Raw genomic sequence first — 13,347 nt, 5'->3', positions numbered from 1 at the left:
AATATTCAACACCCATTTTTGCATAAACGTCCAGCTTCCAGTCGCGTACTAGTCTAAAAAAGAAGGCCAGCCAATGAGAGAGCGCCCTGTTGGCCTTCAGGCTTTGCGTCCCGCCCCCCACGCAGCGCTACGTCAGCAGTGAGACTGGAAGATGGCGGTGTCCATGGCGAGGTTCCTAGCTTCCCTGTCCTGGTTACTGGTCTTTACTGGAATATTTCACACCGTTTGTGCGGAAATCGCGGCTGGGACGGCAGCCGCAGGGGACATTCCCCATCGGCGCTTTGAGTACAAGTATAGTTTTAAAGGACCGCACTTGACTCAGAGCGACGGGACGGTGCCCTTCTGGGTGCACACTGGAAGTAAGTTCTTAATGGTCTTTCCTGGTTTTACTGGTTTCATGAACTGGTGTCTCAGGTTGTGTCGTTTAAATGGCCTGGTGCAGTGTCCGTTAACACATGTTCTCTGAGGAAGGTGCCCAGGTGAACAGGTGTGCTTAGGACTAGGAGCTTGTTACCCATTGTGGAGTCTAGGTGCAGGACAAGTCTGCCCCAGTACTCACTTTTAGTGCAAACTGGTGATCCTAGCACTCTGTAAATAACCCAAGAACTCACTACAAACTTATCCAACGTACCTAACACTTCCCCATGTCAAATCACTGTTTATCTGTTTCTTATTGTAGCTGTTTTCAAGTCAACAGCTTTGCTTTGTGGACTAATTCTAACCAGATGCCAAGGGACATCAACAATTTCATATAGCAGTGATCAGGTCTTCGCTTATGAATGGAAAGAATCACTCCAGTGATTTATGGAATGTAGCTCATTCATATTTAACTGATATTTAGTTGTGGCACATTTAAATCTGTTATTATCAGCTGATAAAGGTTTTGTGATTTATTTTGGCTTTATCATAGACCCCATTTGCCAAGGCCTTCAGCAAGGTGGTCTGCTCACGCTAATGCTTTGTTAGAGAGATTGAGTAATCTGGGCCAGATGCCAGTGTTCTGGACCACAGAGAAGGTCTAGGTCTCTTTGATATGAACTGTGATTAGAGTTCAGGATAGCCAGGAGAGAGAGGTGTACCAGCACGGTGAAGGTCTGTGTTGCAATACGTCTTGCAGACTCACTTTCATAGTCCTTACTTTAATATTGATGATGATGATGATGATGTTAGTAATAATTATGAAGTTAAGACAGGAAATGAATGGTTTTCAAATGTTTTTGGGAAGTGCAGCCTACCTATAAATATTGTGTAAATTGGCACTCGGATATCTGGCACTCAGCCAAGTACTCTGGGCCTAGAGCCAATTAGCACTTATTTTTTCAGAGACATAACTTGTTAACCTTTGTAGCCTGTTCTCTGCACAGTTCCCACTTCCCTGGTCTCCAGTGTTCATGAAAAGCTTGGAAGCTTTCCTGTGAGTTGAGTCAGGTGTGCGAGCGCTGTGTAAACGCAACACTGTGGGGTCGCCTTTTCCTGCTGATGTGCTGAAACCATTCTGTTTCAGTTTCTGTGGATGGAGGAAGCTTTCCGATCGGTGCGTGGCCCATTCATCCAGATGTGCTTCCCTGCAGGTGCCATTCCCAGTGCGGATCAGATCCGGATAACACCCTCACTGCGTAGCCAGAGAGGTTCTGTGTGGACCAAGTCTCCAGTGACCTTTGACCAGTGGGAGGCGGAGGTTTCATTCCGCGTGTCTGGACGCGGGAGGACTGGTGCTGATGGGCTGGTAAGAGAGAATGCCTCATCTGCCTTAAAGAGAGTCACAGACCCTGGCTCGCAGCGGGGCAGAATGGGTAGCTGACATGATTTTAGCCGTTCGACAGCCGTGTAATGCAGGTCATTGTCCATCGGTCTTTGCTGATGCTCCATCCACTGTCACAGTATGACAACACATACGAGTGTATAGGGGTAACTGGACCAAGTCTTTATTACAATCAGCAGAACTTTCTAGATTAATTTTATAGACTGCAGTAATTTTCTGGTCTTTTTTTTTGGGCCTTCAGTTATGTCTGGGTAAACCAGGACCGTGTTTAGAGAAGCAGCACAGCACTGTATCACTGACACTCACTTCACCCCACCCAACCCCATCCCATCCCATCCCACACCAAACTCATTCCATCATGTCTCCATCACTCCATCATAGAGATCCAGTCCTGTGAGTCCAGGTGGAGGCTGTTCCCTTCACCACAGTGAGTTCTGTGTCAGTACTACCCCCACCACACCTGCCCTTGTTTGGTCAGGGTCAAGTCCTGCAGCTCAGAGCACATCTGCCCCACGCTGGCCAATCAGAGCGCACGGTTGAACACAAGCCAGCTGCTGATCCTCTTACAGCGATGTGATGAGACAGATCCACTTGTCTGATTGGTGGCCTGGCCTGTACAATATAGGTACTCCACTCTGCAGGGAACAGAAAAATGCTAACCAACTCTGCATTGCGTCTGACTTCCTGCAAAGTTTCATTCTGGTCCTCATCTATCCCTGATTGGATGGATTTTTGTCCTTGTCTAAACCTGATTGGCTGGATTAACTTTCTGCTGAAAAGAGGTCATGGGGCTTTTTTATGTGTGATTTTAATAGTATAGTACCCAATATAATATTTAATATTTATTACCCACATCAGTAGTTTTTATTTTTACTTACCAGTTTTAGCATGTAGCTGATTTCTCTCTGTGCTTTCTTTGTGTTTCTTAATGTCCTAGAAAACTATGTGGGATGTTATTGCTATGGACCAAACCCAGAGTACACAGTGAGGGTTTTAACACGGCAGTAACTTGGTCATTAAGTCCTATACAGTACCCCTCAATACTCCAACAGCAAGCCCCATGGACCAAACAAACAGTAGCCAATGAAGATGACGTGTGTGTGTGTGTGTGTGTGTGTGTGTGTGTGTGTGTGTGTGTGTGTGTGTGTGTGTGTGTGTCTACCGTTTATAGGCAATATGGTTCACGGCTAATCAGGGGTTGGAAGGACCGGTCTATGGGGCCGCTGACCAATGGAACGGAGTGGGAATATTCTTCGACTCCTTTGACAATGATGGGAAGGTCGGTGGAGACACTTTAGTCTCAAATGGAAGAATGTAGATGGATTTATGCACATTAACGTGTCACATACTGTTTGTGGCTTTTAGACTGGTGGTAAAAATACTACGTAATACTAATTGAAATCTGGAAGCTGTGCAAGTCTGGCATATTGTATTTATCTGTTTCTTGAGCAAGGAACATCTGACTTGTGTGAAGCGTATTTCAGTAGCCGTCCTCTGGAAGATAGCAAAGATTATTATTGTGTCTGTGTGCCCATGTCATTGTAGAAAAATAACCCAGCCATCGTCGTAGTCGGGAATAACGGGAAGCTTGTTTATGACCATCAGAAGTAAGTAAAAACCTTGGGATTTGTAAACAAAACATTATTATACATGATTTTTTTTTTATTTTATTTTTTTTTTTTTGATGGGGGGTGATGTTATTAAACCTCCTACAGAAGGTGTTTGTGTATTTGTATGTAGGATCATAGTTATGATATTTAATTATCCCTACCCTACTTACCTACAACCAACCACCAAAACAGGTTTGTGGGTGGGTTTGTGGGTGGGGGTGCTAATTAAATCTTTAGCAGTAATCATCAGTCTAAAGATGGCTTATGTTCTGTGGTTGCTCTCTGTTTGAAATGTTCACCCAGTTATTTGTGGGTGTTCAGTAACTCCTGTTTTCTCCCTGTGCAGTGATGGGTCAACCCAAGCCCTTGGCACATGTCTTAGAGACTTCCGGAACAAACCCTACCCTGTCCGTGCCAAAATCATCTATTACCAAAGAACACTCACGGTAGGAAGGGGTGAAGGGTGTGATCAGTTTTTGTCAAACCTTTTCAAACCCTGACTCACAACGGGGCAGAACGCGCTGGGCACTGATGCCTATGTTTGCCTCATCTGCCTTAAAGAGAGTCACAGACCCTGACTATCAGCAATTAAGTTACACCCAAAAATGTGACCTGACAATGTCTTGTTTCTTTGGAAACATCACGGACGGAAATGTTTACTCTGTCTAAACATTTTTATATATATACTGCCGACATGCGCCAGAGCCTCAGCTACCGTGAGATCTGCTGGGTCCTAGTGTGAGATCCGACCTGCCCCTGCCCCTTGTCTCTATGAAAATGCAGTGTGGTTGCTGGGTTTGGATAAATAACCATTCTGCCTGTAGGTCTGGATCAATAACGGCTTCACTCCAGAGAGAGAAGATTACGAGTTCTGCACCAAAGTGGAGAACATGATCATTCCACAATCCGGATACTTTGGAATCTCAGCTGCCACGGGTGGATTAGCAGGTCTGGGCCAATCAAAATCTTTCCCAGAGTTCTGATTTTCTCCTTTCCTTTAGGCTTGTAAAGCTCACGTTTGAAACATGAGTGGTAAAGGAACATTAGCCACGTCTGTTTTGAAATGTGTTAAATTTCATGGAGTCTCGCTAGGTCGACATGAACAGCGTGTGAACGTGCATTTTACTGTTGATTCCAGATGACCATGATGTTTTATCCTTCCTGCTCTTCAGATTAACTGAACCTGGACAAAATTTGGTATATATTTTTCCACAACACACACACACTCTTGTACATGTGTATACACACACACACACACACACACACACACACTTAAGTGAAGTTACAAAGAACCCTCCATGCTTGTTTCATAAGTGTCCACCAATTACTTGATCCTTTTGTTGGTCATAATTGGAGTAGGAGTGTGTGCTGTGCTGTAGGCCCGCCCTGAGCTTTCAATGCCCCTTTTGGTTTCCTCCTCCGAAGCCCCCACCTGAACAAGAGATTCCCAAAGAAGAGCAGGACAAGTACCAGAAGGAATTTGAGAATTTCCAAGAAGACCTCAAGACAAAGAAAGAGGAGTTTCAGAAGGAGCACCCTGAGGTCCAGGGGGGGCCGTGTAAGTTCCCCTCCCCACCCCCAGCCTGCAGTCTGCCTATTAGTACACCAGTGAGCTTTCACCATACGTTGGACATTGGGAGGGAGTGACTGCTGCATGTAAAGACCAGGGGAGGTGTGAGCGCTGATTGAAGCTGGTGTACCGAGGGTGAATAATGGCACTTTATAGAGAGTGAAGTTGCTGAAGTTTAAATTTGCTGGCACAAGACACGGGTACTTTTCCATTGTTCTTAAGTTCATACCAGCTGCGTTGTTTGAAAGCCGAGCGTCATGGGGGGGTAGACGTCTGTGCGGCTGGTGCTTGTGCTGATGGGGCCTTTTCATTTGTCCAGTCGACATGTACGAGAGCGTGAGCGAGCGTGAGCTGCAGCAGGTGTTCGAGGGTCAGAATCGCATCCACCTGGAGATCAAACAGCTGAACCGCCAGTTGGCCATGATCCTGGACGAGCAGCGCCGCTACGTGTCTGTGATCACGGACGAGGTCGCCAAACGCTCGGCCGGACAGGTCGGACCGTCCGATATCGCTCTGTTTCCTCCTGCATTTCATATGGATTAATCGGTTTATTCAGTCACTGAAAATTGACTGACTGAGTTTATTTATTGGCAATTAGCCACTTTAAAAGTGTCAGGATTTGTTCTTAGAAGGCCGCAGCAATGCATTTGTTAGACTGTTGTAGCGCTCATCGTAAACTGATAACATTAACTCCTCTAGTCCTGCACCTCTGCAAATATCACATTTGAGTTACTGTTTAAAAATTTGAGTTACGGTTTTGAGTATTTTTACATTCTTTGTGCCTGAGTGCAGAGAGCATTATGGTGAATGCTTTTTCCCCTCTGTCGTCACATTGTCCTGAACATTGTCCTGATGTTTTTTAGGCCCCCAGTCAGGAAATGGACACGGTAATGTCGAACCAGCGGGAGATCCTGCATGGTCTGAACGAGCTGAGGTGAGCGGCTTCCTGACCTCTGACCCCCCTCTCTCATTGTGGTTAACTTGCTCACAAATCTAATATTCTAAAAGAAACGCGTGATATCCAGGTGCTAAGTCTGTGGGTAAAACCAGCCAGCCAAAGTGTGCAGCAGTAATCATTTATTTGAGCAAAAATCCTCCTTATGTTATTGATAAATATTCAACCCCGCCCACCCTGCCCCTGCTAGGCTAGGCTGCACATTTGATTCAAGGGGTAAGTCAAGGTGCCTTACCAAATGACCAGTTAAAAAAACACATTGTTGGTTCAAAATGAATAATATGATAAAATGACTTGCGGTATGGTGGAGAAAGTGCCCTTCTCCTGGGTTTTGTTTGGGAGTGTGCTGGTAGTTTAGCAGCTGATTGGCCCACCCAGCTGAGCCGGTTCACCTTCCAACGATGTGGACACCCGTAGCATTTTAGTTTTAGTTAGCTGGGTTTTTTGTTTGTTTGTTTTTGACACAGACACGTATTGTCCCATAGGTTAATTAGTTAGGGCTGTAGTCAAATGCAGGTGTTTTATTGCCTCTGTCTTTGTGTTCTTAAGGATTATATCACTGTCCTTCCTTAGAGCAGCGTGTGTACCTGGTTTGCTTCACAGAGATCCAGTAAACAGTGAAATAAATGAAAAACTCAGAGGTTTAGGTTGTCCGAGAATACAGGTTTTACATAGTTTAATGACGGCAAAGGCGATAACTAAACCCCCAACTCCGTGTAGATTATGATGATAACGGACAGTTTTACATCAGTTTTCTAGAATAAACACGTTCAGCAATATAAATATATATGAATATAACTAAAATAAACCTTCCCAGTACTCATATTGGATAATGATTAAATAATCTGAAACTGCTTGTGAAACTTGTCGTGTAGTCTCTCTCACCCCTACAGCTACCTGACTTCCAGTACCTGACTTGTCTCTCTAATCCAGTAGTCAGTAATAATCTGTGTTAGGGTGTCGGGGATTGCTCACGTGGGTTAATATACCTCATGTTGTCTCCACACTGTGATTTGTACTGCGGTGTTTTGCCTGTGAACAGATCAAACACTTCTCCACTATGAATAATCTTATCTTTAATCTTATGATTATCTACTCAGAGAGGCTGTGACCTTTCACTGAAGAGTGAACGTTTTAGCCCTTCTTAGACCCACAGAAATACTTGTCCAAGAAACACGATTCTTTACAGTATGAACCTCTCTCTCCAGAATTTCATGGGTAGCAGGTGAAGTTTAGATGAATGGTTTAACGAAAGAAAACTTCACTTTTCAGGAAGATTTGTGTATAATTTTCTCCCCCTTGAGAAATAAATTAGATTTTGTTGCACATGCTTCATCTTAACAGCCAATTCTGAGAGCAGCGCCATAGATTGATTTGGTAGGAATTGATTTGGTAATTATTGTTGTATCCTCAGATTCTTTATGTTCTGGTAGACTTGGAGTCACCAGGTGTCTTGTTCTAGCCACAAGTTATGAATATCTTAACTACATATACAAGATTTAAATCTTGAAAACTGTCACTGAATGTTATAATTTTTTAACATTTCTGGACTTTTGGACAAAGCTAAAATGAAAATATGCTGTCCTTGTCTGTTAATTATGTGGAACATGTTTTAAGATGGGTCATGAGGTTTTGGAAGGATTCATTTAGCAACTGTTGCCTTAGTTGCAAGGTTATTTAACTTCATGGTGAAAATGAAGAATACATGGGTTTTAGGAGTGCTATAGACAGGGATTAAGAGATTAGATTGGATTGGGATCATTCATGTTGGAGTCGCATTAGGATTTTTGTGTCAGAAGTTGTTGGCTACCGTCATGTGACTGTGTAATGAGGGATGCAGAGGTTTTCCTGCATCAACACTGACTAGTAGGGGCAAGGACGTATCCAGATTCTCCAGAATGTTTGATCTCTGTGTGTTTGTGTGTCCAATGTTGGCGTAATGGGTTTTATTTGTTGTAAAGTTGTTTTTGTACATCCACTGAGATGGTGCGGTAAACTTCTTGCTCAGTTTAAAACTGTTTGTTAAATCGGTTGTGTCCGTTACACTTCTGCTGGTGTCGCTTGGTGTAGTAATACTGTTTGTTTGTTTGTGCCTTTGGTGTTCCAGAACCACATTCACAGCCTCCCTAAAACAGCTCACCTCAGAAGCACAGGGGAACGCTGGAGGTCTGGGCTCTTATGAGACCATCCAACACTTCAACGACATCAAGGAGCATCTGCATGTGGTGAAGAGGAACGTCGAGCACATCATCCAGAAGAACGCGGTAGGGGGTGCACTTGGCATGTGCCGTCCAATCACATCTCGTAATCCGTTGGGGGGGGCTAATCCGTTTATTTTGACAGTTATTTATTTACCAGTGTTGAGAGGTACTTTCAAAATATAAGCATGCAGAATTTATGTGAGTGAATGAATGGCAAAATAGGAATTTGATTTGTAGCTGAAACTTTGTGACTCTTTTGTGTTTGAGTGTGTGTAATATGTTGTCATTGTGGATGATGATGGAATCCACTGCAGTTTTTTAATGCCTCCGCAGGCTCCCGTTGAGAAGATGAAGTGTCCTGAACTGCCCCCTCCCTCAGCCTGCCTTTCCACAACACCCTTTGTGGTTGTCGTGGTGATTCAGACGGTCCTGTTTTTCGGATACGTCATGTACAAGTGAGTTCCGCTAGTCCGAAAAAGCTAAAACTATTTGGAAGAATTTTTATGTGAAAATGAGTAAATTAAAATAAATAAATTACTCTTATTAATGTTAGCCATACATTCTCATCAGTTACTTTTCTCTCCCCCATTCTCTCCTACTGCCCCATCTCTCTCTCTCTCTCGCTCTCTCTCTCTCTCTCTCTCTCTCTCTCGCTCTCTCTCGCTCTCTCTCTCTGTCTCTCTCTCTCGCTCTCTCTCTGTCTCTCTCTCTCTCGCTCTCTCTCTCTCTCTCTCTCTCTCTCTCTCTCGCTCTCTCTCTCTGTCTCTGGCAGAAGCCAACAGGAAGCAGCAGCTAAGAAGTTCTTTTGATGAAACAGTTGATTGGTTAACACAGCACAGTATGTAGATGAGGGATTGTCTGTTTGTGTTTGTTTTGAAAGCTGTAAATTATTTACTTGACCAACTAAAGTATTTGGTTGTTTTTCTTTTCCTCAATATTTTTTAAATTCAGTCTGAATTGTACAGGGTGTGAATGTTCTTCCATGCGTGTATGGAGTGTATTGATCCCCAAATACGATGTAATATATTCATTAGTATTAATACTGTATGTTAAACATTTGAACTACACTGTTGTACACACATCTGCTTCAAGAGGAGAGCCTCTGTCCTCTGAAATGTTGCTGTGCCGTGGAAACGTGCTCTGCTGAAACACGTTAGATGCCATTTGTTCAGAGGTATCGTAGCTGAACTGCAAACTCGGAGGCCAAGGCACAGCGGTTGTGAATGTGTTTTGAATCTTTGAAACCTGGAAAAACAATTATTTGATCTTTGTTTCCTTTTGAGCAGTTTACATAAACAAAACACAAACTCAAAGCTCATCTGTTTTTGTCTTCATGATTTGAAATGAATTTGAAAAATACAGTCATGTGGGTGTGCATGTGAAGTCGCACATGGGGCTCCGCTGTCTGTGTGAAAACACCGTTGCAGCTGTAGTACTTCCAGGAACTCCACTGAGCACACATTCATGACAAAGATGGAAAAATACTTCTAAATGTTTTAGATAAAAATTGGTTACAGTAAAGGAATCTCTTTTTTTTTTTTATTATTAATTAATTAATTTTATTTAAAAGATTGATTTCTTCCCCAACTCAGTTCTATAACCAGGGTGCCGAATGTGTCGTCTGAAGTATGTGGCCAAAATCTTAATCTAAATAAATGATATCTATATATCTAATTCTAAAAACCTTAATCCCCAATCTTGGCGGTCCACTAAACATGGGCTCTTCTGTTAGTGCCAGCTGTGTGTGGTGAGGGAGCCTCACTATTGTGCGCTGTTGGACTTCTGAGAATCTTCATTCTTCCGTTATTTTTCTCAAAACTCAGCTATGCAGAATAGATGATGAATTAAAATGCAAATAGACATTTTCTAGACTTTGCATCAATATTTTCACTTTAAATAGTTTCATTATTTTCTTGCCACCATTGACTGTGTGGCAAAATAAATTCTAATTTGTCAATGTTAATTTCAACCCAAAAAAAAAAAATTTAATGAGATTTTTTAAAAAAACAACACAGAACAGTTTTTGTTTCAATGGTCAATGTATTCCCGCAGTAATTTAGTTCCATCATTTGTGGTTACATGTTGCTGGATGAGGGATGAACTCCAGTTTTTGATTGGCTTGAAATTTTGAAACCACATCAGTTGAAAATGCTGGCTGGTGTTTGTTTTAGTTACCGTTGCTAGTTGCCCGTTCAGGGATCAGCAATATGACATCCGTTTTGTTGGTGGTGGAAGTTTTCTACGAATATTTGTTGTTTAGAGACTTGGCGAATATGTCTTGCTCTGTAGGTAAAAAGTACTACAACACACCTAATTTAGTTTATGGAACAAAAATATTTTTGTTGACCTGTGAAATTGTCTGGAAAGTTTATTCCCAACACTTTGTTAATGTTTCTTTAAAATTAATTTCTTTGTTTTTTAAATTGGCATGGAAGTGAAAATCCAGATGACGGCATTTGTGCTGCAGTTCACACTGTGGGTCAGGACTCGGGTCTGTAGGAGCGCCTTCACACACCACTTGCTTGTTTACTGGGCTGCTTGGCCCCCATCCATGCTATGGAAAGGACCAGAGCTGTGAGGGGATCAGCGCTGTTGCTTTGAGCCTGGTGAAGGTTCTGTAGATGTGACCGTGAGATGGCGCAGGTCCCCGTTCTGAGGTTGACGCCAGACGCCCAGCTGAGTGACCAGTGAGGGACTTCGGGGGCCAGACTCAAAGCTGCTTCACCCAAACACATGCTGCTATTTGCTAATCCAGATTGGAGGTGAATAGAGGCTAGCGAGGTCTAGCCCTTAAAACTCATGCCTCCCCACCACACACACACCCCCGCCAGTAGCAGGCCGTGAAAGATTCCCCTAATTGTTAAAACAATGGAGAAATCCTTACGCCAGGATGCTTCTAAAACAACACATCGCAAACTTCACTTGGTTAAGTGTGTTTAATCCGTGTGTGGTCACTGCAAAGGTTCCTCAAATGAACGGTTTACATTTAAAACAGCACAGATTTGAAAGGTGCAGTGTGAATGCAGAGACGTAGCAGTGCATGTTAACTCCTTAAGTTCCTACTAATGCTTTTGTACCCGACCAGTTTTCTCAGTATGTTCTGAAACTTGTGGGAACAGAACTTTGCGCTTTAGACTTTGGGTAGTTTGAGTTTCATGCAAATTATTAAATAATTAAAAAACATAAAGTAATAAAAATTGTTTAGCATTTTGTTTTTGCTTGGGCAGTTAATTCACCACCACCTATCACTCTCTTACACACACACACACACAGTTCATTCACCACCACCTATCACTCTCTCACACACACACACACACACACACAGTTCATTCACCACCACCTATCACTCTCGCGCACACACACACACAATCTCACTTTTCTGTTTTTAAACCCCATCTGCTGCCCTCTTCTGCCCTATCCTACTTTCACAAACTCCCTTCTCTGCCCCTTTACTCTGTCTATATCCCTCCCTCACACTATCTCTATCTCCCTCAATCTCCCTCAATCAATTTCTCTCAACAAGCTCCAGCTAGTTCAAAATGCAGCAGCCAAAGTTCTTACTAGAACTAGAAAATTTGATCACATCACTTTACATTGGTTCCCAGTAAAATTTTGTCTTGATTCTAAAATACTTCTAATGACCTACAGAGCACTGACTGGTCACTGAATGCCCCCCAGTAGCTTAGAGAACTCCTAGTGCATTACGACCCACCACGTCTGCTTAGATCAAAAGGTGCAGCTTTTTACGAGTACCAAGGATAAGAAAATCTACCACAAGGGGCAGAGCCTTTTCCTATAAAGCTCCCACACTATGGAATAACCTTTCTGTAAATGTTCGAGATTCAGACACAGTCTCAATATTTAAGGCCCCTGATGTCGTGATGTTACTGAGCCTCATGCTGTCTCAGCTGCCATGGCTACTCCCACCACCCCCTGATGTCCCCTGTTGTAGTCCACCACACCTCCACCCCAGCCAACCTACTTATCCGTTGCCCTTAACGGACATCTCAGAACAAGACAAGACCTCTAGGGAGGTTTTCCTTGCCACTGGCGTCTTCACTGGGGGCTTGGACTCAGACGTTTGTAAAGCTGCTTTGTGACAACATCTGTTGTAAAAAAAAAAACCCACTATATAAATCAATTCTGATTTGATTTGATACATCAGTGACACCAGCGTAAGACCTTATGATGACCTGAAATTAAACATTTTCCAGAATTCCCTGTTTCAACGACCTTCCATTCAGTACTGTTGTCAGTTTTTGTTTTTGTTACAAGTGTCTTCAAAAGAGCAGTAGAAGATCATGGGAACGTTGCAGAATTCCCATAGTTTTAGCTTTTTTCATGGCTTAAGTGTCTTAACCTCACAGTGACCTCACATGTTTTAATGCAAGATTTCCACACTCAAGCATGAGCTGGGCAGTGGTAGCTCAGTGGTGAAGGTACTTGACTTATAAGCGGAGTTGCTGGTTCAAGCTCCACCACTGCCAAGTTGTCACTGAGGGGCCCCTGAGCAAAGCCCTTAACCCTCAATTGCTCAAGTTGTACTCAGATATAATTGTAAGTTGCTTTTGATAAAAATGTCAGATAAATGCAAATGTTTTCAATCATACAAAAGGTCAAATGGATATTGCACCCTAATTAAACAAGACCTGCTTTTACACCCTAATTAAACAAGACCTGCTTTTCAGGAACTGCCAGTCATTCTCTGGGATATTTGATAGAAGAGAATTAAACTGAAGACCATGTGTACTGGTGTAAAGGTGTTCTGTGGTGTGTGTGAGTGCACGAGTTTGTGTAAAGGTGTTCTGTGGAGTCTGTGAGTGTGTGTAAAGTTGTATGGTGAAGTGTATGCATGTAAAAGTGTTCTGTTCATTGTGTAAAGGTGTTCTGTGGGAGTGTGTGATTTTGTATAGGTGGCCAGGTAGACCTGGTGAACAGGTCTGCTTGTCTGCTCCTCTGGCCTTAGCGGCTGGTGTATGTGAAGAACTATTATATCTGTGTCTTGTCTGTACTGGCTGGTCCCTCTGGAAATAATGTGATTAGCAGGCCGTGTCTGTTGAAGATGCCTTTTGGTGGGATGTAGTTAACCACTGCTGGTGCTGGTGCACTGCTGGACTAGGTGGACGTGGATGAGAAAGAACACAGCCATCTGCCTCGCAACAGAGTGGAGCTGTGGCTTAATCCAGATTATGGCCTTAACTGCTTTCTCGCTTTCTCTCTCGCGCTCTCTCTCTCTCCTCTGTATTTGT

General features: G+C 43.2%; 1 protein-coding gene across 2 annotated transcripts; it reads left to right on the top strand.

The window, feature by feature from the left end:
* Window positions 1–140: 140 nt before the first annotated feature.
* lman1 (lectin, mannose-binding, 1) lies at window positions 141–9,411 on the top strand. Of its 2 annotated transcripts, none has more exons than XM_027030713.3 (13): window positions 141–359; window positions 1,572–1,726; window positions 2,934–3,041; window positions 3,308–3,369; window positions 3,719–3,818; window positions 4,197–4,320; window positions 4,511–4,569; window positions 4,798–4,930; window positions 5,262–5,434; window positions 5,806–5,876; window positions 8,005–8,161; window positions 8,432–8,553; window positions 8,871–9,411. In XM_027030713.3, exons 1-13 carry the CDS (start codon window positions 152–154, stop codon window positions 8,905–8,907), a joined length of 1,509 nt encoding a protein of 502 aa, XP_026886514.1. In that variant the 5' UTR covers window positions 141–151; the 3' UTR covers window positions 8,908–9,411. The 2 variants fall into 2 exon arrangements, with proteins under 2 accessions (XP_026886514.1, XP_081576169.1); XM_081720043.1 differs by having other exon boundaries at window positions 226–359; window positions 1,505–1,726.
* The last annotated feature ends 3,936 nt before the right edge of the window (window positions 9,412–13,347 follow it).

The sequence above is a fragment of the Electrophorus electricus genome, chromosome 8, assembly GCF_041902795.1.
Source record: "Electrophorus electricus isolate QZ-2024a chromosome 8, ASM4190279v1, whole genome shotgun sequence".
In the NCBI taxonomy this organism is placed as follows: domain Eukaryota; kingdom Metazoa; phylum Chordata; class Actinopteri; order Gymnotiformes; family Gymnotidae; genus Electrophorus; species Electrophorus electricus.
Note: the sequence above shows the minus strand (reverse complement) of the source record. Positions and strands in the feature narration are given on the sequence as shown.